The sequence below is a fragment of the Patagioenas fasciata genome, chromosome 1 (assembly GCF_037038585.1).
Source record: "Patagioenas fasciata isolate bPatFas1 chromosome 1, bPatFas1.hap1, whole genome shotgun sequence".
Taxonomy (NCBI): Eukaryota; Metazoa; Chordata; class Aves; order Columbiformes; family Columbidae; genus Patagioenas; species Patagioenas fasciata.
This window is the reverse complement of record NC_092520.1, coordinates 207740472-207762565: the sequence shown is the minus strand read 5'-3', so window position 1 is coordinate 207762565 and position 22094 is coordinate 207740472. Positions and strand designations below refer to the sequence as shown.

The 22094-nt window shown below is 44.2% G+C and overlaps 1 protein-coding gene across 3 annotated transcripts in view; it reads right to left on the bottom strand.

The window, feature by feature from the left end:
* The window catches only part of FRMD4A (FERM domain containing 4A), a 388388-nt gene that overhangs the window by 215398 nt on the left and 150896 nt on the right, over window positions 1–22094 (bottom strand). The window contains exon 1 of one of the 3 annotated variants that reach the window (XM_065829457.2): window positions 12090–12170. The exons of the other annotated variants lie outside the window; for them this stretch is intronic. Within the exon in view, the coding sequence (XP_065685529.1) occupies window positions 12090–12155 (66 nt within the window). The 5' untranslated portion in view covers window positions 12156–12170. Of the gene's footprint in view, window positions 1–12089; window positions 12171–22094 lie in introns of those variants that run through there. 3 annotated transcript variants of the gene reach the window in all.

Genomic DNA, 22094 nt, shown 5'->3' with positions numbered 1-22094 from the left:
AGAGAGACAGGAAAAGATGGAAATATCATAAGCATGACTGACTTATATAGGTTCTTTATGTGAAATAGGTGAAGTGTTTGGGTCTTTGCTTCTTGCAGGGGTTTTTATGATTGTAAATTCCCCCCTGCTATCTCACAGTTCGCCTACCTGTTTTTTTTTTAAGCACAAGGTGTCTGGCATTTCCCACCTGTCCCCAGGGGACCCTTGCCTGCATCAGCAGAGCCACTGGGGATCTACTGGTGGAGAAAGAGAGCAAAGGTGTCTGCGGTCTGCTTTACTGAGAGCTTTACCTGGATGAACAACGAGTCATATCTGAGTCAGGAGCTCAGGGGTGAGTGTTTCCTATAAGAGCAGAGCAGCAAAATCTCCCTGCTCACCCCATCTGAAGCCCTGGGCCTGGGGGATCCAGGTCACACCAGTCCATTCCCCAGAAGCTCTTGTATTCCTGCACACAAGGTCTCCTGTGGGTCCAACTCTTGGAAAGACAAGCCTTGTAGACAAAACTTTATCCACTGGAGGGGACAAAGAGCTGCAGCACAACCCCACCAGCATCTATCAGCAATCAAGCTCCAGGACCAGAGGCAGAGAGTCTAGTGGTACCAGCATGAAGCACCACATAGACTCATCTTCTCCATAGGGGAAACGGGAGCATTTGTTCAGTTATTTCCACAAAATGTGCGTTCTTTATGTAGGTTTTCAGGTCTTGCAAATGACATGCTAATCTGCATACTGCTGAAGGCAGCTGAATAATAATACAAATATTCTCCTTTGCAGGAAACCTCTTGTGCATGTGGAAAGTAGAAGAAATCTATCCTTTTGCATAGTGTTGGAGCCGGTTCCAACAAGATCCCTGCATATCCCAATGGGCTTCATTTCTCCCTCCCTCCATGTGTTGCACCCCAGGCACAACTCTATGCGTATCTTCCACAGAAACCAGAGAAAACTGGAGACCTGGACCCACTAAGACACTTTCTTCTATCTCATTCCTCATCTCCCAGTTGGTATGAAGCTGGAGATGGGAAGCCAAACCATAATCATCAGGACTGTGAAAATAATCTAGAAGAATGAGATTTTGGCTTTCTGTTTTTAGGGTTGTTCAAGGTACATCAGTAGGCAAGCGTACAGGGTAGTCTATTAATATTAGTTTGATAGTAATGCAAAACATGCTCTCGTTATGGTCTTTATAGTGGTTCCCAGAGAGGAAGTTCAGGTGTTTGTGGCAGGTCATGGGCACTTCAGCCCATCGAATTTTGAATTTCCCTCTGGAGAGCCCCTTCTCTCTTGTAGTTGACTTCAGAAGCAGATTAAGATGATCAGACTCATCACTGAGGCTTCAATGTCTGTAGAGACAATCTCCAGCCTGAACAGCTCAGTAGGAAATAAAAGTCAAACTATTGTAAAGGAACATCCTGGCCTCACCACCACAGACCCTCAAGAGAGACACGCTGTATTTACTAACTGCTGAAAGACGAAACTCTTTAAAGCAGTAGATGCTTTTTAGTACTAATTGCAGGCTGCCAGGAACAGTGGTTTGTGGTAACAATGCATCAGAGGAAAGTACATTCCAATAGATTGCTATTTAGACTAGATTTTTTTTTGGTCTTTAATGAAAAGGAGAGAGAAATAATTTACTGCTGCAAAGCGTGTCTTATATTTGCAACTGAGGAGTCAAGTTTCAAGTCAATGTATGCCCAGTGGAGATCAGTCAACGGAAACCAGTGACAGCAATGGCATAAATTGCAATGCAGTATGTGATATCTATCAGATCTATCAATAACACACTGCTTTGTAAAACTGAAAAGTCACTCAGTATAGAAAAAAAAACACTTAAGTTCTGTACTCCACGGAGACATGAGCATGGCAACAGAATAAGAAGAGAACAAGGATAACTTGCAACTCCTGACAACATTTTCCACCCTGGATGATATTGATGGTCTCTGTCAATAACAAAGCCAAATTCTTCCCCGGAGTCCTGATAGGGAAACCACTTGTATTTGAGCTCTTCAGCAGCTCCTGTTAATCTTAGTGAAATTCCTTGCTTCCCACTGTAAGAAATCCTCTTTAGCTGATTTGTTGGCTCATGGCAAAGCAATAGGAAGACAAGGAGAACATGGTGATGCTTTGGGGCTGCAGTCCTACAGAGACTTAACTGATGTTTTACTGCACCCAGAGTCAGGCTGTAAAGGAAACTGCCATGTTGGGAGTAAAAATAAGCACAGGTTGTTATTGCAAATCCAGCTTGCTTTAAAATTAAAAAAAAATCCCCACAATGTTCCAGTCTTACATGGTGTTTTACAGAGGAATGTTCTGATCACTTTAGCCTGGGGAGGGATGTGGGAAAACACGCTGAGTGGAGCTGCGTTCCTGTATGAGCCTTTTCCGTCAGAGCTGGCAACAACCCAGCAGCTTGCTAGACTGAGAGATGCTGTTTTCAGCCCCCAGACATGAAAACCCAGGGGTTTCCCCTGTGTGTGGCAAGGCCGGGTCACATCTGGGGGCAACACAGACCATCACACATCCCTGTCATCCATGGGCAAGCAGGGTTGCTGCTGGGGCAGCTCCTGCAGCGGTACGTGTGGGTGGCTTTGTTGGGTGCAGCAATGCAGGCTGAGTAGGAAGGTCAGCCCCACATTTGAACAGAGATTCTTGCTTTGTTTTACTCTGGTTTGGTGCTCTGGGTTATGCAGAGATCAGCATGGTGTTGGACTGCATGTACAGCATGTCCATCACTTGTGCCAACAGAGAAAACTGGGAATTTAGGCTCCTGTGACAGATTTGCGCTGTACTAACAGCAAGGTTGTTTAACCATCTGTGGTTCTCTAGAAGTAAGTCTGACTAGCATGAACCTAAACAGAAACCCAGAACCAAGCATCACTGTAGGTTAATCCAGAATGTAATGTTAGATTTTCCTTAATTTCCTCATTCATTGGTATTCCAGCAAAAATATCCACATGGTCACTCATCTGTTGGTTTTTATACCTCAGCCTTGGGTGTAAAAGGGTATCACTGGCAGAGCAGAGCATGAAACCCTGGATGTCACCTCCTGAGCCCACATCTAGCCAAGTTCTTAGATTCATCAGCTGGCATGCCCACCAAACCAGTAAGTTCTCCAGTAGATAGAAGATAAAGTCACACTGCTCAAAAGCTCTGAGTAGAGGATCAGTCTAGAGCTGGAAAGAGCAGTGCTCCTGTTCATTCACAACTGAGAAAGAAGGCTATGGGAGGCTATGGAACCCTAGTTCTAGAGCCATGCACATGGTATGTCCATGGGACCCCAGAAGCAGTCACTTGTGGTGACTCACTGCATGTCCTTGAGAAAATAGGTTTGGCCCATGGGTTGGAGGCCCTTCCAACATGCTGAAGTGTCATCTCCAAACAGAACACAATGTTCAACCTTTCTTCTGATCTTTAAAGAAGATACGACGGAGGGCACAGCCTCTACTGAAAGTCATGGCACCAAAGTTGACACCCCAGAAAATGTGTTCACGAAAGAGGATAGAGCAACCTGCATCCTTCCTCTTCCCCTAGTGCCACCAAACAGACTCTGCAGGAGCAGCCTCCATCCCACATCCAGTTCTCCTCCCCACCCACTGTCCCATGCGTGGTCCTTGCTGGGGAAAGTGGTCCCAACCTCTCTGCATACGGGCAGACGGGCTCCTGGGAAACCCTGGCCAGAAGAACAGTAGCAAATAGCAACTGAGGCCTCTGCTAGATGGAAGAACATTTCCCTTGCATTTTAGTGTGCCGATAGGTTGGCTCTTTTCCCACATAACTCAGAGAGACAGTAATTAATTAGGGAGGGAACTTGCCTGACCCCATTGCCCTGGAGACACACCCCTGTAAAAATCACGAAGGGATCGTGGAGGCCACCTCTGACTTCCAAGGCTTATATAAACAAAAGAAGAGATATTTGGCAATGACACCACATTCCCACATCGTGGATGTGTAGCAGAGGTTGGATGTCATGCATAAAATAGCCATCATGCACACAACTGAGGTATGACTGTGCAATATTTCTATCAGGGATCTGTTCTGAAGTCTTTGCAAATCCCAGCAACTGCAAGGAATGTGCAAATACTTGGTGCATCTCACTTTCAGGTCTTAAAATGTGAGTGAGTTATTCCTGAGTAGGGCTCAACACTGCTGATTTGCTTCAATTCCTGAAGAAATAGGGGTTTGCTCAGCACGGCATGGGAAGTACTCAGCCTTGAGCCAGATTTAAGGCTTAAACAGGATATGTGACATATGGACTATGTCAAACACTCTGAAGATAAATGCTTCTTTGTTCTGTGTAATTTTCCCTCTTTTAAAACTTCATCCTTTTTACACTGCTTTGATTAATCTTAATATACTGCAGGAAAGCATATGTGTCTATGTGAAGGGAGGAGAGAGAGTTATGTTACCCCAAGAGAAAGCCACATGGAGAGAAGAGAGGCCAAGATGTCCATAAAGAATGGAGAGAAGCAGAAGACTCATGAGAGGCATCATGAGGGGTTTTTTTTAAGCCTTGCCAGACCTGGTAAACAGCCTCTCAGGCAAATTTTGTTTTGTAGTTGAGGTCTCACAGGCATGAAATAATGATGGATTTTGTCTGAGTGAGGAGAAAACTGCGTTTGCACAGAAGAGAAAGAGAAATTGCTAACACTGGCAAAATAAAAACCAAAATCGGTTACATTCTGATCTTTGTAGATTTATATGGACAGATGAAGAAATGTGAAAAGTTTGTCTGACTCCCTGGATCTTCAAGCTTGGAATGTCACCCTGTAATTCCTATCAGTTTACATTTTATTGCTTTAGCTCTTCTGTGTTGGCCATGCTGTCACAACACCCTACCTCATTTCTAGGAGACATCTGGAGTGGCATTTACCTCTCCTAATTTTGATAGCTTTCATCTGAGCTTGTCATCTGGACTCCTTTTGTCATCAGTAAAGAGAAACAGGCACTTTCAAGGTTCTTCAGCTGCCTACTGTACTGGGGGGTGAATGATACCTAAAAGTGTCAATGTCTCCCCACTGATTATAAAATAAGCTTGATAACTGGCCACTCTTGTTCTGCCTCGCCAGCTCTCGGAAGTTCTGCTGTGTCCCTGGGTAGCTGTATTTAATTGTCCTGCCTTTGCTAACATCCTTGTTGGCATTTGCACTCCCAGATCTTCGTTCAGGCTAGATGTGAGGAAGAGTTTTTTTACACTGAGGATGGTGAAACACTGGCCCAGGTTGCCCAGAAAGGTGGTGGATGAACCATCCTTGGAAACATCCAAGGCCAGGCTGGACGGGGCTCTGAGCAACCTGAGCTGGGTGAAGATGTCCCTGCTTACTGCAGGAGGCTGGACTAGATGACCCTTGAAGGTCCCTTCCAACCCAAACCATTCTATGATTCTATGAATCTCTGATTCCATGACTCTATGGTTCCATGATTCTATTCTCACCATCTTCTTTTTATGCATTTTTTGCTAAGACTGGACTGCTCTACAAAGCTCTTCTGTTCCACAGAGGCTTTCTGAGGGTCAAGAGCGTGACCTGACTCTCATGGGAGGGAGGTTAGGATCTATCTGTGGTTGACAGCACTGTGCACGGGGCTGCAGCACAACACTGGCTTTTCTTCTGCTCCATGACTCTTTATGGCAGCTGTGCCTGGTAACTCGGGTCCCTGGGCTGGGTTCAAGAAATGACTCAACAAATTCATGAAAGCACATCTACTGTGGGATGCTAAATTTGAAGACACCACTTCTGGGTTGGGAAATCCCCGAGTGGGAACAACTGGTGTCTGGAAGATGACTGTGGAGACTGTGGCTGTGTACTTGCCTTGTTCTTACATTTGTCTGTAGGCACCTGATGTTGGTTGCTGCCTGAGACGTGATGCTGGACTAAATTATTCATTGGAAAGACCTGGTAGGATAATTTTGATGTCCTTATTTTCTGAAGTATCTAAACAAAACCTGATGAACAGCTACCTAACTGGATCTCTTTAATGTCACAATCATGCTGAGCAACCTCAAGGATCAAGAGGCCTGATTCTGCCTCTACTCATCAGACTGGTAAAACTTAGGCTGAGTCCAGTGGTGGAAAATTAAGCTTTAAATCTCCCGCAAACTGGATGTTGAGGATAGACTGGAGGATGATGCTGTTGCCAGAGAGATATGCATTAGGATTTGCTTCAAAGGACTGATTTCTCTGATAAACAAACACAAGGAAATAGCCATTATGTTGCAAAGGGTGAGGGTAGCACCCACACTTTTGTATTATGCATCATTTGTGACTGCTTCAAGTATGAATTTGCTGCTTGCTCTTTGATTAGCAAGTCCTGGCAGCCTGGCAAAGCCACAGGATTTATTTCTGCTATAGAGGTTAATGGATCACTTTCCATGTTGATAATGTCTTATTATTGCAAAGGTCATTAAGAAAAATGTAACAGACACCAGGAGTCGATAGTAACTGCAAGAATGTTTGTTTGATTACACCAGGGATGGAGGCTGCTGTGAGCAGGGATCACACTGCAAATTGTGGTTGAAGCAAGTCATCACAATCATCTTTCTGCACCCTTCCTTTCTCCAGATTGTCCTCAGTACCTCCTGTGAGAATGACTACTCTTTACCAGCGTTGGTGGCATGAGAAAACAGGAAGGTTAATGGTGCAATTGCACAAAGAATGGACAAAGAATAACACCTATCTACAGCAGAGAGTGCTAGGACTAGATGCAAAGGCACGCTTCATCCTGGGTGCTGTAGATCTGAATTCCAGATATTGATGATTTGGATTATTCTGCAGTTGTGGTGGAGTGTTATACCCTGGAGGGAAAAAATCATCAAGCTGGGGTTCTGGAAGTCATATTTCTACTCCTTTTTAAGTGGGATGATGGAGGAGGGCTATGCTCAATTGGCTTCATGTCCCTCTGTCTCAGTTTCCCTATCTGCGAAATGATGAGATGTCACTTATCACATCTGATTTTTTTGCCGTTTCTCTGTTATAAATAAAGAGCCAAGTCATTTAAATGCCCCTCTGTTGGTAGCTTGGTTTTAAGAGCTGGAATACGTAGTTATTGGTAGCCACCACTCCAGATTCTTACCAGGACATGGTGACCTTGTCCACCTCATGGTGCCATCCGCATTGCCAATGTCTGCCAGGGAGCCCTGTCTCCATTGACACCTCTGGCCAAGAGAGCTGAACCTCCTTTTGGAATTTTCAATGTTAGTATTTGGTTACTTTTCATTCAAATATCCAGCTTTAGGTCTGTCTGGATACAGGAGTTTGACTCCAACTTTCATTTCTTTTCATTGCTAGCTGGCAGAAAGATGAACCAGAATACTTGTACCGTCCCAGGTAATTTCCTCTTACTTCTTCTCCCTAAGTTATGGTATTAGAAACAGATTTAGTCTCACATCCTTGCTATTTTGGTGTTAACTCCGCCAGGACTTGACAATGTGGGGAGGCAGAAGAGCAGCTGTTTCTCAGGGTAATGGAGGAGGCTGGAGCATAGCGAATCAGTTGTTTCCTAATTCCAGCCCTGATTTCTGTGTCCGCTCAGGGCAAAGCAACCACAGCTCCTCTCCAGGAAGCCCTCACAAATGTCACTTTCATCAGATAGTGTCCTATATATATACACACACACATATATTTCTTTAAATATATATGTATAAAAACTATATATATACATATACACACACACATATGCATATGTATACATTTATCTGTGCAGTGTGGTGAGAGGAAGGCTGAAGAGCCAGCTGTGGAAATAGATGTCTGCAGGAATGCAGATGGAGCTATGGAATGCACTGTGCATTTGGCAGGCTTGGTTGTGTTTGGATGATGTCTAAGACCCCATGAACCACTGGAGATAAATTGCCTGTCTTTTCCCAGGTGGTATTTAGAGTGGGACAGGGATACAGTGTTCACGGTTTAAAGACTTCATCTAAGTCTCTTTCTCTCCTGGGACATCTACTACAGCTCCATCACACCTGCCTTCAGAAATCAATCTCCTTTTTGATTGACTACTTCAGGCTCACTCTTCTAGCAGAATTGTTATCCTTTTGTTTGCTTGAGAGGCTATTTCTTCCAGGTCTAAAGCCACATCCATAATGCAAAGAAAAGCATCCCTCAGCAAGGCAGGCTCCACTGCCCATCTCACTCCTGAACCCTCCCAGACATCCCATGTGAAGCGCCCCAGCCATGCTGGGCATTCTGTATCATGGAGGCTCCCTCAAGCTGTGCCTAAGGCAAGGCTTGGAAGTCAGCAAGGTTGGTCCTAAGGTGTACCTCAAAGGTCTCCTTTCACAGATTGCACAAAAATAATTAGCATGTCCAGAGGCAAGGAAAGTTTGGCTCAGAGATGATTTTTGCAAGCAGTGAAACAAGGATTCAGAGTATTTCTTACCAAGACCCCCTTTTCCCCTTAGCACACCCAAGGGACCTGCTCAGCTTATCCCTACACTGATTTGGCCCTTGTCTCCTTCTCTGGGTTTCTCCAGGCAGCCAAGTCTGGGCTTATCAAGCAGCTCAGTGGCGGCCCTCGGGTGATGACAGTTAATTATGAAATGTCATGTCGGAGGCTTCCCTTTTATCTCGCCTTGTAGAGCCCAGCAAAGCTCTTGAACGGCCTTTGGTAAGAGGGGAAAGGAAGTGTCGTTGCAGCAACAGCTGCTTCTCTGATAGCGGGCTGACAACACTGTGAGTACACCATGTCCTGGAAGGAAGTGGCAGCTTATATCATATGGATACAAATCCCTAGTCCCCACAGAAAAAAAAAAAAAAAGGTTTTAAATTGTTCTGATGTAATATTACCTTTCTAGAGAAAGTGTTAAACATATCTGCAGCCAAGGCTTGCCATTGTCCCTGTGAAACTCTGCTGAACTCACTCCACGTGAGTTCCTGCAGGACAACTTAGCTAAAAACCCTGTCCAGAGAAAAACTGGCCCAATATAGTCTTCCTTTAGTCTGTATTCCTGCAGAAGTCAAATTACATCAAGGTCGGTTAGCCTGAGCCTGAGTTTTCTTTAGAAACTGCTGGTTACTTCACATTTGCTGTTTACTATAATGTTTTCCTCTACACTGTGATAAAATGAGTTCACTACCATGATATGAGCTGTTCAAGCGAGATTTGTTAGGGTCCACTGATCTGGGAACAGGTTACTGCCCCTGCAGCCCAAGGACCATTAAAACTAGGTTTCTTCAAAGAAAAAATAAAAAGATAAGTCAAGGCTCCACAGACTACAGTTTCCCAATTTTGCAAGTAATCACCTGGGAGGGCACCAGGGAATTGGAAGAAGAGCATTATGGTGACAGATGGCCTCAGTCTTTCAGCAATAATCCTGACATAGATGAAGATGCATGGCATGGAGAGCATTCCCTGGAGGGTCCAGTTACCTGGCAGTCCATCTGCCTGCAGCCCATCCAGCCCCACTGGTCTGGTCGTGTGCTCCTCACCCAAGTACTAGTCTTGCCAGTAACAGCAAAACATCTGGTAATGGATTAATGACCTCCGACGAACCTGGCTGCTGGAATGATCTATAACAGCCAGAGTTCTATGTTTTGTCCTTCCATCATACTAAGTTTCATGTTTACTTTTTCTGTATCTAGTAGTAGAGATTATTTTTAGCATTGCTCAATGGACAGGTGGTTAAAGATCAAACACAGCCACAAGGCATGAAATGCATGAGTAAAGCCTGAAAACTGTGCCTGATTGTGTCAGACAAAATTATTCTGCATTTGGAATATTTGGTCTAGGTTATCTGAAATGTTTCCTCCGATAATTCCCAGGTAGTTTTTAAGAAGAGAGTCCAGCTAGCTGAAAGCATGGCTGCTCGTCAGGGAAAACTGATGTCTTTGGTTTACATAGAGGTCAGATTAGATTCGCAGTCCTGACAAAGTGAGACGTGAAGCCTGGACGTGCTGCCCCTGAGCCTTCCAGCCCCATAGGGACGAAGCAGTGACACTAGTGCAGTGTGTCCCTGCACAATGCTGCACAGACACACCAGCTCTTCCAGAGCCAGCTGGGGCTCCGGCGTGGCACAGGGTGATACCACATAGACATGTCTCAGCATCACAATTTCAGCTGTGATTGCAATGTCCCAGCTGGGGACATTTTGTGGGTTTCTGAAATTACACATTTGAGGGACCAGTTAAAAACACAACCTGAGAGGACATCCATTGGTTTCACGGACTGAGGACACCTGCACCTCTGGAGAATTTGGCCCATGTTTCAGTTGGTCTACTGTCACCCTCATTACAGAAAAAACCCCCCACAAACAACCCCCAAAACCCACAAGGAAATACACCTGGATGGAGAGAAAAGGTGTACATGAGGCTTGACAAAGCCTAGACACAGCTCCAAAACAGTGCTCACAATGGCATGCAGAGACATCGAAGAAATTGTTCTCTATGACCTCTCTCATAGGTCTGGGCAGTTTCCAGCGGGGCATGAGGCTTTTCATGTCCTTCAAACACGACGAAACACATGTAGGTTTGTAGCTTTGGCTTTCTAAGCCTCAATCAACTCAGTCAGCCCTGGTTTTCTCAATCTTGGAAGTCTCTCAGATACTATTTGGAGCTACCCTATGACACAACACCTTTAAACACCCCACTGTTCAATGACACCTGTCCCATGGAGACTCTCTGTCTCCCAGGTATCAAATGCTCAGCTTGATGAAGCGATGTTGAGCTACAAATAGACCAGAAGGGATCACAGTGCCAAGTTTATTCTACAGCAGCTGCAAATAGTCCAAAGAAAGCACTGGCCCCTTCCCACGCAGAATAACTTCCACAGCATGTTGTGGTCATGAGATGCGGATGTTGCATCTTTGCCTGTTGCGGGGATTTAAACCCTTTGGGATTTTCTCTGGGATGCATGGTACTCAGAGCTGGGGAAAGGAGTTGCATTCAGAGTGGCAAATAGTCATTAGGTTGCTTCAAATAATACAGCCCAAAGAGTATTTCAGTATTTCAGACCCTACATTGAGGCTTTGACAGGGCAGCCACCAACCGTTTTCCTTTACCTCCCATTGCAGCAACCTGTAGGAAAGAGGACACCCCAAAGGGCTGAGAGGAGATTCTAGCCCAGAGGGACTTGAATCCATTTCACAGCACAGGTGGACACTTTAGTAACTGGACCATGGACTAGAAAGCTGGCAAGCTCTCCTGTTTTTCACTTTTATGGTTGATGCCTAAGATTCCTCATCACTAGACCCTGAAATTTGAAGCATTTCATTAAAGAGGTGCCAAAACGAAAATTCGGAATGTCACTTGTCATCTTATTTCTTATAGCCTGAATTCAGAGAATATAGATCACCTTAACATGATTTAATTTTGAAGAAGATAAATGATCTGGCAATCCTTCATAATCGCTTTCCTTCTACTCCCTAAAAAGCTTCCAAAACTTGACCATCTCTGACCTTGAGGCAAAAACCTTCAAGTTGTGTTGGAAAAAGCAGGAATCTGTTTTGAAATGTTTTGATATTTTAAAGAAACTTTCAAAAAGAAAATATAGGGAGAGATCCTTCTCTCAGATGTGCAGAAGCAAATCATCTCTGGCTTCACTGAGCTTTGATGATTTCAAGGAAGCAATTCCAGATTAACACTGGCTTAAAGTGTTTGATATATCCTGAAAGAATAAACTTGATTTTCTTGGAAACAAGACTACTTTTGCTTGTTTCTCCATCTCTTACAAAAGTAACCCAATAGTCAGACTAGTAAAAGACTGTAATTTTATAGCTGCCAAAACCCTAAAGCCAAGGACACTTGATGCTAAGCAATACACAGTTTAAAGCTTCAATTAAAGAACTTCTTTTACAGGGATATTCTTCAAACTGCTCTGTCCAAAACTCTCTTCCTCTCCATGTGGTTCATCAAAATTTTAGATGATACACAAAACTAACGCAGAATAGTCACACTGGAGTCACACTATTCCAAATTTGCATATTACTGCTTGCAGGAGATGCTTTAGCTATACCACAACACATTGATAGTGTTGGATAGACAGTTTATCACAAAATATGAAGGAATTAAGTCAGTGCAACACTTGGACATACCATTAAATTTGTATGTTGCCTTCTGGATTATTAGCATTTTGCTTTAAATAGGAAATCAAAGCTTACTTACAAACACATCCATTAGTAGGTGCTCCAGCGTCACTTCAATGTCCTCTAATTTAGCTGCTAAAGTCATTGTGAAGTCAAACGTTAGCTCCGGACGGAGAAGAGCTCTCAGGAGTCCCAATCCAAACTGTCTGTGGCCAAAGCTAATTCTCAAATCGTAGCAAATGAGTTTCTCACAGCTAAAGAAAATCCGAGAAATCAAAACTTAACATCTGAGTCCAGATGATGCCTGGACTCCGTGCCGGCTGTCAGTCCTGCTGGCGGGACTGACGACTATTCCATGTGTGCAAGATGGGAGCAGAAGCTGCAATGTGCGTGCTGCTTGCCTTTCAGAGCTCCCCACTCAGAAACATGGAGTTATATCTGGGAAACCACAACAGAGGGAGGGAGAGACACACACACAGAGGGAGAGAGAGGGGAGGAATGGAATAAACCGCCTTTGACTATGACTGATATTTATAGGACTACTTGTTTTTGACTCCAGTCCATTTCTCTGTTCATTTCTGACCTTTCACAAATGGCTCAGCACACTGGAGCGTATTGTAAAACGGGGGCAGCAGGTCCCACAGAAGTTGGCTGTGACCAGTGCTGGGCCAATTCACACAAGCACAGCATCAATAGCTCTTTGTCAGAGCATATCAGGCTCTGTGCTGTAGCTAGTGACAGAGGAGAGCACAGACGTGTAAAAAACAAGGAAACAAAAGTTGTTTGGATGCTAATTTTTTCCTAAGAGTATTAATAGATTCCCTTACCCACTCCCCAAGGCATCAGTCTACAGTGAGTGCTGTGGTGACTGCTGAGGTTATGTACAAAGGGGAACAATCTTAAATAATCCTGCAGGGTTTGACTCTGCAAACACCCTGGCAGCCCCTATGAAATGTCCTCCCACCACTCAACCCCTTCAACTTTGCAGAATCTCCATCTGGGATGCTCAGTCCTTCTCAGGGCCAGACTCTTTTACTGTATTTATGAATCACAGAATGTCCTGAGTTGGAAGGGACCCACAAGGATCATGGAGTCCAACTCCTGTCCCTGCACAGGACAACCCCACAGTTCACACCATGTGTCTGAGGGTGTTGTTCAGTCTCTTGAACACTGTCAGGCTTGGGGCTGTGACACCTCCCTGGGGAGCCTGTTCCAGTGTCCAGCACCCTCTGGGTGAAGAACCTTTTCCCAATGTCCAATCTGAACCTCCCCTGGCACATCTTCCTGACATTCCTTTGGATCCTGTCGTTGGTCACTAAAGAGAAGAGCTCAGTGCCTGCTCCTCCTCCTCCCCTTGTGAAGAAGCTGTAGCCACCATGAGGTCTCCCCTCAGTCTCCTCCAGGCTGGGAGAAAACTTCTATGGAAAGTTTAAAGTGCTCTTTGTTCCTTCGCACATCTGCTCCTGCTTAACCCAATGGAGAAAAGGTGACATTTCTGCTTCCTTAGCTGTTTTTGCCTGTAGCTCTCACAGCACCGCATGTAGCAGAAGGTACTGGTGGACCAGACCCAGCTGAAGCTAAAACCAACGGGGATCCTTCAAGAATTTTGGTTAATGCTGACTGGGAACCAAATAGAAAAAAAAAACAAGGCACAAAAAGGAGAAATATTGAAAGTCTTGGTATGTCCAAGAGCAGTGCCGAAGTCTCCTGCACCCTAGACAGTGCCAGGTTCACCAAACTGCTTTCCTTGAAGCCCACTATATTACTACACCCAGCTCTTTTTATTTATTTAATATGTGCCCATACAGTTTGAAATCTCAAGCTGAAATCTTGCATGTGATATATTCCAGGTACTGGGAAAAAAAAAAAACAAACCAAACACAAGGCTGTCCTAAAGGATTCAGAAACTGAAGACCAGTATTATTTATAAAATTGTCAGATGGATAGGGTTGATGGAGCTTAGAGGTTCCTCTAGTCATAAATTCCAACTAAATGTCCTCAGAGTTACAGCTGAAATCACATTTTCAGACATCTAGCATCAGCATCTGAACAGGAGCTGCCTCTCATGGCCGAGTTTTACTAGACAACAACATGATAGACCATTTGGGACACGATTATGATGGATAGTTTCAATACCAAAGAAGGGCACGTAATTCATTTTCCGGATGGACCAGCTCTCATTCACACAAGGCCCTGCATCAAATAATAGGTTAGCTGCTCCAGGAATAAACCCAGCACAGGAAGCTTGTCTACTGCAGAGAAAACCTGTTCATCATCCACATGCTGCCCTTTCATTAAAGCTTTGATGAAGCGTCTATCTTCACCGGTCTGAGTGGAGGAGTGTTTCAATGAGCATGTATCAAACCACAAAGAAATATATTCGGAGGGTATTACATTGGAGGCGGTGGAAACTCGGGGAGCTATGATGCATTATAATGATGCGTGAGCTGGCATGCACTGCTCACCACTACAACGGGCCACGTGGGTTTCACTGCAGACAGGATTTCACATGCTGTGCTCTTCAGAATGTATTTACAGAAGAAGGAAGGTCTGATTGCTGGTTAGGCTTCACCTACTCTGCCATATGTGGAAATTCAGAGATCCCAGGAATCTAGCTACAAGATGGTGAAGGGTCTAGAGCACAATTCTGATGGGGTGCGGCTGAAGCAACTGAGAATGTTCAGCCTGAAGAAAAGGAGGCTGAGGGGAGACCTTATAGCTGTCTACAGCTACGTGAAAGGAGGTTGTAACATGGAAGGTGTTGGTCTCTTCTCCCAGGTAACAACTGATAGGATAAGAGAAAATGGCTCCAAGTTGCATCAGGGGAGGTTTAGATTGGATATTAGGAAAAATTTCTTCATGGAAAGGGTTGTCAGGGATAGGAACAGGCTGCCCAGGGAAGTGGTGGAATCACCATCCCTGGAGGTGTTTAAAAGACGTTTAGACGAGGTTCTTAGGGACATGGTTTAGTGCCAGAGTTAGGTTAATGGTTGGACTCAACGGTCTTGAGGGTCTCTTTCGATCAAAATGATTCTATGATTCTGCAATTTCTGCAAGAGCAGACTGGCTACAAGGACACATGACTGTCTTTTTGTAGGTCTCCATCTCTGGTCCACAGCAAGCAGTGCTCAGGCTGTGTCAGTATGAGTCAACAGAGGTTCACCAGGACTGAATCATGCACTTGTCTGCCCCTAACTGATACTACTGTCCAACCCATCTGACAACAACAGGAACTTTACTGGAACCAAACGTGATCACTTTGCCCCTCCCCACCCCATCTACTGCACAAAGGCTATGAGTCAAATACTGAAATATAAAATTAAAGATACTTTTCTGTAGGATCCCTCTGTGCAATAGCACAGGGCAACCATGTCACTTCTGGCCCTTGACTGTCCCTGTAGCTGCATTGTATTGGCCACAAAGATAAACAACAGGACACATCTTCCAGGGTCAGAATGCAGTGTCCATGTGACAGACTCTTTGACTTCAAAACAGGCAGAGTTTTGTCTTCACAAAGATGAATTTCAAGATTATTTCAAAACTGATGGTGAAAATAGTGCCAGGCACAAGAAAATGGCTTAAGGAAACACATAATGGCTCCCTTGATTCCCACACCTGGCACTAAAACCACCACATGCTCTGCTAGTGACGGCAAGAAGGATGAATGGGTTCATGGGTTCTCACCCAGGCTCGGCTTTACATGATCTGGGTTTCCATCATCACAACGAAAAATAGCAGAGAGTTGAGATACACCAGCTCTTAGATTCTTGCAGTTGCAATGTTCAGCTTAGCAATCCTCCTACTGATCAATATCAACTGTCTTTAGAGACAGTCAGAAGTTTGGGGAAAATGCTGATGGTGTAAAATTTGCTTTGCTAAAATAACTTACTCCTGTGGAATTTTCCTAACTGATAGACTGCAGGGTGTTTTGTACCTAAGGGTTTCTATCTGTCCATTTTTCCCTCAAATTGCACTAAACTTTTCAGATTCAAAGCAAAGCACAATGGGAAAAGTTCTAAAATACAGAAAATGTGCAGAAGATGAAAAAAAAGTCTCATTGTTCTACTAAAAACTGAAAAAATTGGTAAAAAATACTGATGGTAAAAACAAAAAGGTCACCAGGGTGCAGAAAGTGGTTTCACTGAACCCCTTGTAAAACATGGATAGCAGAAATCAGAGCCACAAAATCAGATCTAAGCAGAAGAACTTCTTCAAACGCATAAAAGCTTGGAGACCTCTGAATCTATCCCACTGACTCTCTTCTAACTCTCACTTTAACATTGCTTACCCCAGATGACCCGTGTTATGGAAATAGCCTCTCAAATACAACAAACAAGAAACAAAATTTCCCTGAGTTCCCCAGGGATTATTCCCAAGGCTTCTGTGCATGTGTGTGTGCATTATAGGTATATAAAGAAATTAGACTGCATGTGATAATGAGAAGCTTTAACTTGGTTGATTCGTTAATGCACTAAGTCTAAACACTTTCTTTATTAAATCATTATTTCCATCTTTTCTAATTCATGAGAATTTATTATTTTGGCCTTTGCAAGCATGAGACCTCTTCTATTTAAAGCAGAGCATCCATCTGACAACACACCAGGGTATTTGTGCAGAACAGGACGTTCTTCTCCACCCACATTTTCCCTTCACTTCCTTCCTAGTTTTCTTCTACCATTTGGGAATAAGATATCAGAAGAGAGCTGAAAAGTGGAGACTGTTGGAATATTTTTGCCAACATGAGATTTCAGCAAAATATGATGTTTTTCAAAAGCTGAAATGCTATTTGGGGACACACGGGGTCCCAAAAGTGTTTTCTTAGGAGAGTTTCAGGGGTGAGGGTGGTTGGTGATGGTAAGAAACAACTCAATTTGCAAAAGCTGGCTTACAAAGACAGGGGTGTAAAACCAGAGCACACAGTTTAGTGGGTAAACTAAAAGTTGACAAGAAAGGGTTAATGAACAGATCTGGGCCTAATTAGTCCCAGGATGCTACGTTTGGGCTAGCTTAGCTTGCAAAGATGGGAGCTGAGGAGTCTGGGAAGAAGAATAGGCAGATTATTCCTGCATGAAGCAAAAAGCATGTCTGGGTTGTGGAACCCACCAGAAAAGGGACCCCAAGTGACCTCCACTGGTTTAGCCAAGGGGTCAAGTCTTCAGTAATTCTGGGTTATGAACATGCATGACAAATACGGGTGAGAGCCCTTTTGGAGAAGGGCCTTTGCCATCCCAGAAGCATAGGATGGGATGGCAACTCAGCTGTCACAATCCAGGATGTGTTTCCACCCAACTAGTATTGAACTTTTATGAAATAATCAAAGCGAGGATTTGAAGATGAGTGTCTTTGGTCTCCTACGCAGCTTTTTCTATGTTGTCTCCTCTTCAGAGCAAATAATAGGTCTGCTGCAACAGAGCGTGGAGCTGTTCCCTTCGGGGAAAGTGAAGAGGTAGGTCCTGTACTCCAGGATGAAAGGGAAACATCAGCTTCAAAAACCCTCCTTCCACCTGCAGTTTTCCTTCCCACACAAAAACCTGGATGTAGGAACTCATCAACCTGACACCTCCAGGTTGGACTGTGGTCATTCACTGAATCCTGAGCTAAGTGTGAAGCCCAGCAGACTCCAACTGACCCAGGCCACTGCCACCTGCCTTCACCTTGATTCACGATGCTGTAAGTCAACTCCATCATGAAGTAGCTTGCAATGTCAGCTGAAGGCCTTGGTGATAATTTTCCAATGCATTAACCTAATGCTGCATGAAAGGCACAAACTCAAAGCTATGCTCCATGATGAAATAACAGCAACTTCATCTAAGGATGTCTAGAGAACTAGAGTCTAGAGAATAAGTCTTATGAGGAGAGGCTGAGGGAACTGGGACTGAAAAGGAGGCTGAGGGGAGACCTTATAGCTCTCTACAACTACCTGAAGGGAGGTTGTAGCACGGAGGGTACTGGTCTCTTCTCCTGAGTAGCAAGTGATACGATGAGAGGAAATGTCTTCAAGTTGTGCCAAGGAAGGTTCAGATTGGATATTAGGAAACATTTATTCATGAGAAGGGTTCTGAAGCACTGGAAGTGGCTGTCCAGGGCAGTGGTGGAAAGGACTTGATGATCTTGAGGGTCTCTTCCAACCAAAACGATTCTATGATTCTATGGTTTAGAGGTGGACTTGGCAGTGTTAGGTTATTGGTTGGATTCAATGATCTTAAAGGCCTTTTCCAACAAAAACAATTGTATTGTGTTGTATTCTACGAAGGGGTCTAGCTATGACACAAGATCTCCAGAGAAGGAGTCCTGCAAACCTTGAGTCTGTGCAATAAAGACAAGAGGAAATGGTCTTTTGGTTTTCTCTGGGGATCTGGGCAAAGACACGCACTGCTCTACCTATTCATAGGCAACCTGAGAAAGGAGGTGAATAACGATGGAGCACAGTTTGCAGGTGACACCATGGTATTCAGGGTAGTGAGAATTAGGGCCTGCAGAAAAGATATGATAAGACTAAGTGAATGAACAATAAAACAGCAAATTAATTTTAATGTAGCCAAATGTGAAATAATGTTCATGGCAGGAAAAATGTTCTGAACTTCACATATAAAATTATGGGCTCTGGGCTCACTCAGGACTAAGATATTTGGATTGCAATAGTTCTATGAAACGTCAGTTCATTGCTCAGTAGTGGTGGAATAAGCAAAGAAAATATTAACAATTACTAAGGGGCAAGGAAAAGAGAATATTGATATGCCACTGAATCAAACTAGGTTTCACTTACATCTTGAATACTATCTTCTGATCTCTTTATCTCTTGAAAACATACAGAGATGAGGGACAGGATTCAAGGAAAGGCAGTAAAGATGATTAAATGTATATACAAAAAGCCTCCTATAAAAATTACTTAGTAAGCAAAGTGGACTCTTCAGTCTGGAAAAAAAGATCCTATAGGACCGATTATGGAGATCTGCAGAATGATGAGCGAAAAGGGATTGACTGTTCACTGTTTTGCCCAATACAAGAATAAGGGTACATCAAAAGAAGCTGGCAGGAGCCAAACTCAGAACAAATTAAAGGAAGCAATTCAAGTACAGATGATAGCCGATCTGCAGCACTCCTTGCCAAAGGATAGTAAGGATGTAAAATTGTACCTGAATTCAGAAAAAGACTGGAAAAATTACAGCATGATAAATCCATAGAGGGATACTGGATATCTAGAGGCCTCATTCAACACAGGAGGTCCCTGAATTGAAAACATGTGGAGGGTGGGAGAATATCCAACGAAAGTCTCATGTAGGTTTTCCACTCTTCCCTCTGCATCACTTGCAACCACTGTTGGAGATGGGACACTGCATGGATGTTTGCTCTGACCCAGTGAAACCGCTCTTACATTTCAGTTCCAGAAGAAAAGCTGTCCCAAATTTTTAATGAATTTTCCTAAGTGCCTAAGCCAGTTCCAGACTCCGCAAAACAAAGTTCTCCATGAAGTACTTTGACCCCTAAAAGAAAGAAATGTGAAGTCACCAGGCCTTTAGATGTTACTGCTAAGCTTGCATGGAAGGTATGTGCAAGCTGAAGCCGTGGAAGCAGTATGACAGCAGTTGCTGATCAATGGCCTAAGCAACCTATAGCCCCGATCTACTGAACAAGAGCTACCTGAATCTCTCACAGCAATTATACTTTATTATTATTATTATTTCACAGAATCACAGAATGACTGGGGTTGGAAAGAACCTCTTGAGATCATCTAGTCCAACCCACCCACTAAAATACATTCACACAGAGCACACAGGAATGTGCCCAGGTGGGTTTTGAATGTCTCCAGAGAAGGAGACTCCACAACCTCTCTGGGCAGCCTGGTCCAGGGCTCTGGAACCCTCAAAGAAGTTTCTCCTCACACTCAGATGGAACCCCCTGTGCTTGAGTCTGTGCCTGTTGCCCCTCATCCTATAACTGGGCACCACTGAAAAGAGTCTGGTCCATCCTCTTGACACCCACCCTTGAGATATTTATAAACATTGATGAGATCCCCTCTCAGCTTCTCTTCTCCAGGCTGAACAGACCCAGTTTCCTTAGTCTTTCTTCATCAGAAAGATGCTCCAGACCCTTAATCACAGCTCTGTGTTGGACTCCCTCCAGTAATTCCTTGTCCTTCTTAAACTGGGGAGCCCAGAACTGGAAACAGTACTCCAGTACAAATTTAATAAGAGGATTTATGTATGTTTGTTTCCCTCTATTTGTAAGTCTTGTGTTCATCCCAAAATGATGACACCCCATGGAGTGGCAGCTACTTTGACCTGTAACTGTGCTGCTGCTGTCAAAACCTGATTTGCAAGACCATCCTTGGAGAAAGGGGCTGAGCAGGCACAATGGCATCCTCAGTTAAAAACGTGCCTTTCCTCCCCATCCTAAACTGTGTGGGCAAAGCCTGCAGGTACACAGTGCACTGCTGGGCAAGGCTACAAGAAGTCTGAGGGCTGCTCAATGGGCCAGCTGAGGTCCCATGTATCTGTCCAACCCCTCGCTGGCAGTGGGATGGAGAAGCCATTGCTGGCAGCTGACGGACTTGCCAGGCTGGGGCTGGCCCGTGCCGCCAGATGAAGAATGAGCGTGGGAGTCCCATTCCTGACCTCTCGCCTGCCGTGGGATTGACATAACTCCATAATGGAGAAAAAATGCCGCTTCCACACGACAACAAGATAAACGTTTTTATAAGAAAGTCCCCAGATGGGAAATGTCAGCAGCCCCGAGGTATTAGGAAGAAGGAAAGAGATGACCGGAGTCGCTCTACCCTGGCAGGTTTAGCATCAAGCTCAACCCAGCCTTTTACAGCCTTTAACAGGGACATTTCTGTTTGTTTTATTGAAGCGAGCTTAGCATCAGCAAAACGGAACCTCAGCTCATCCTGCCTCTGAAGAGTCCCAGGTGTTGTGGAGCGCTCAGCTTTCAAGTTTAAAAATCGTGGCTATCATTTCTGTTTTATTGTGACTATATTAAACCAAAATCTCATCTCCTGCCTGGACAAAGTAGCTGCTGTCTTTTTTCACTGTCCCCATTGCATTACTCTCTCCTCATGGGTGGTCCCTCTTGCCCTGGTGGCCTCACACTGCTCTCTGTAACTAAGAACATAGTTGTATTTTCATGATTTAACTGTGTGCCCTGAAAGCCATCTTTTGTCTAGAAGGCATCTGTCTCTTGTCCTTCTCACATGCACTCTCATTTAAAGGCCACTCTGGAAAAAGGAGTGGAAACTTCAAGTTTTCTTTCTTCCAGACTTCCCTGGGAGCCAAACAAGCCACCCAAGGATGGAAGAGACATTTTGTCTTTGGCACAGGCAAAGTGAGTGGGTGATGCTCAGATATGTCTTGGCTTTTTCAGATGGGGAGAGAGGGCTGTGGTCATGAAGAACATGGAGAAGCAGGAGAACATGAAGAAAACGATAGTTCTTTGACCTGGTTAGCCTATCCATACCCAAATCTGCCTCCCATGGCAGCAGTCTCTGCAACACCATTCACCTACCCAAATCACAGCAATAGATTTTTTTTTTTTTTTAAATTAACAAAAACCTTCTTTTTTTTTTTTTTTTTTTTTCTAATCCTATTTGCCACAATTCAACATCCAACTGATTTCTCTCCTCGCTTTCCCGAACTATCATCTGTTTATCTTTGGGCTCTCCCATCCCTCAAGGTGACCTATTGGTGATACCATTTCCCAGGGAGATGACTGTGCCATGCTCCTGCTCACAGATGTCCAGATGTCCCTGAGCCTCATGAACCTATTATTTATCTTGCTGGTAGGGATCCCTCTTCAGCTTCCCTCCTTGATGTAGCAAATCAGCTGCATTATTAAAATGATTAAAAATAGACTGAGCTTGCCTGAGTCTGCATCTATAATGGATCAATTGCTTTTCATACATTTTTGGCTCCCTACAGTGCTGCTTTGTCACGTTACTTTCACTCATTTGGGTGAGATCTTGAAATAATAGGCACATTCAGGAGATATAAATATAGCTGTTTATTGCCTTAAAATGGGTCTGAAGACAAATCACAGTACTAGCTTCAGGTATTTGGAAGTTAAATCTTCCTCCTCTGTCCTTTTC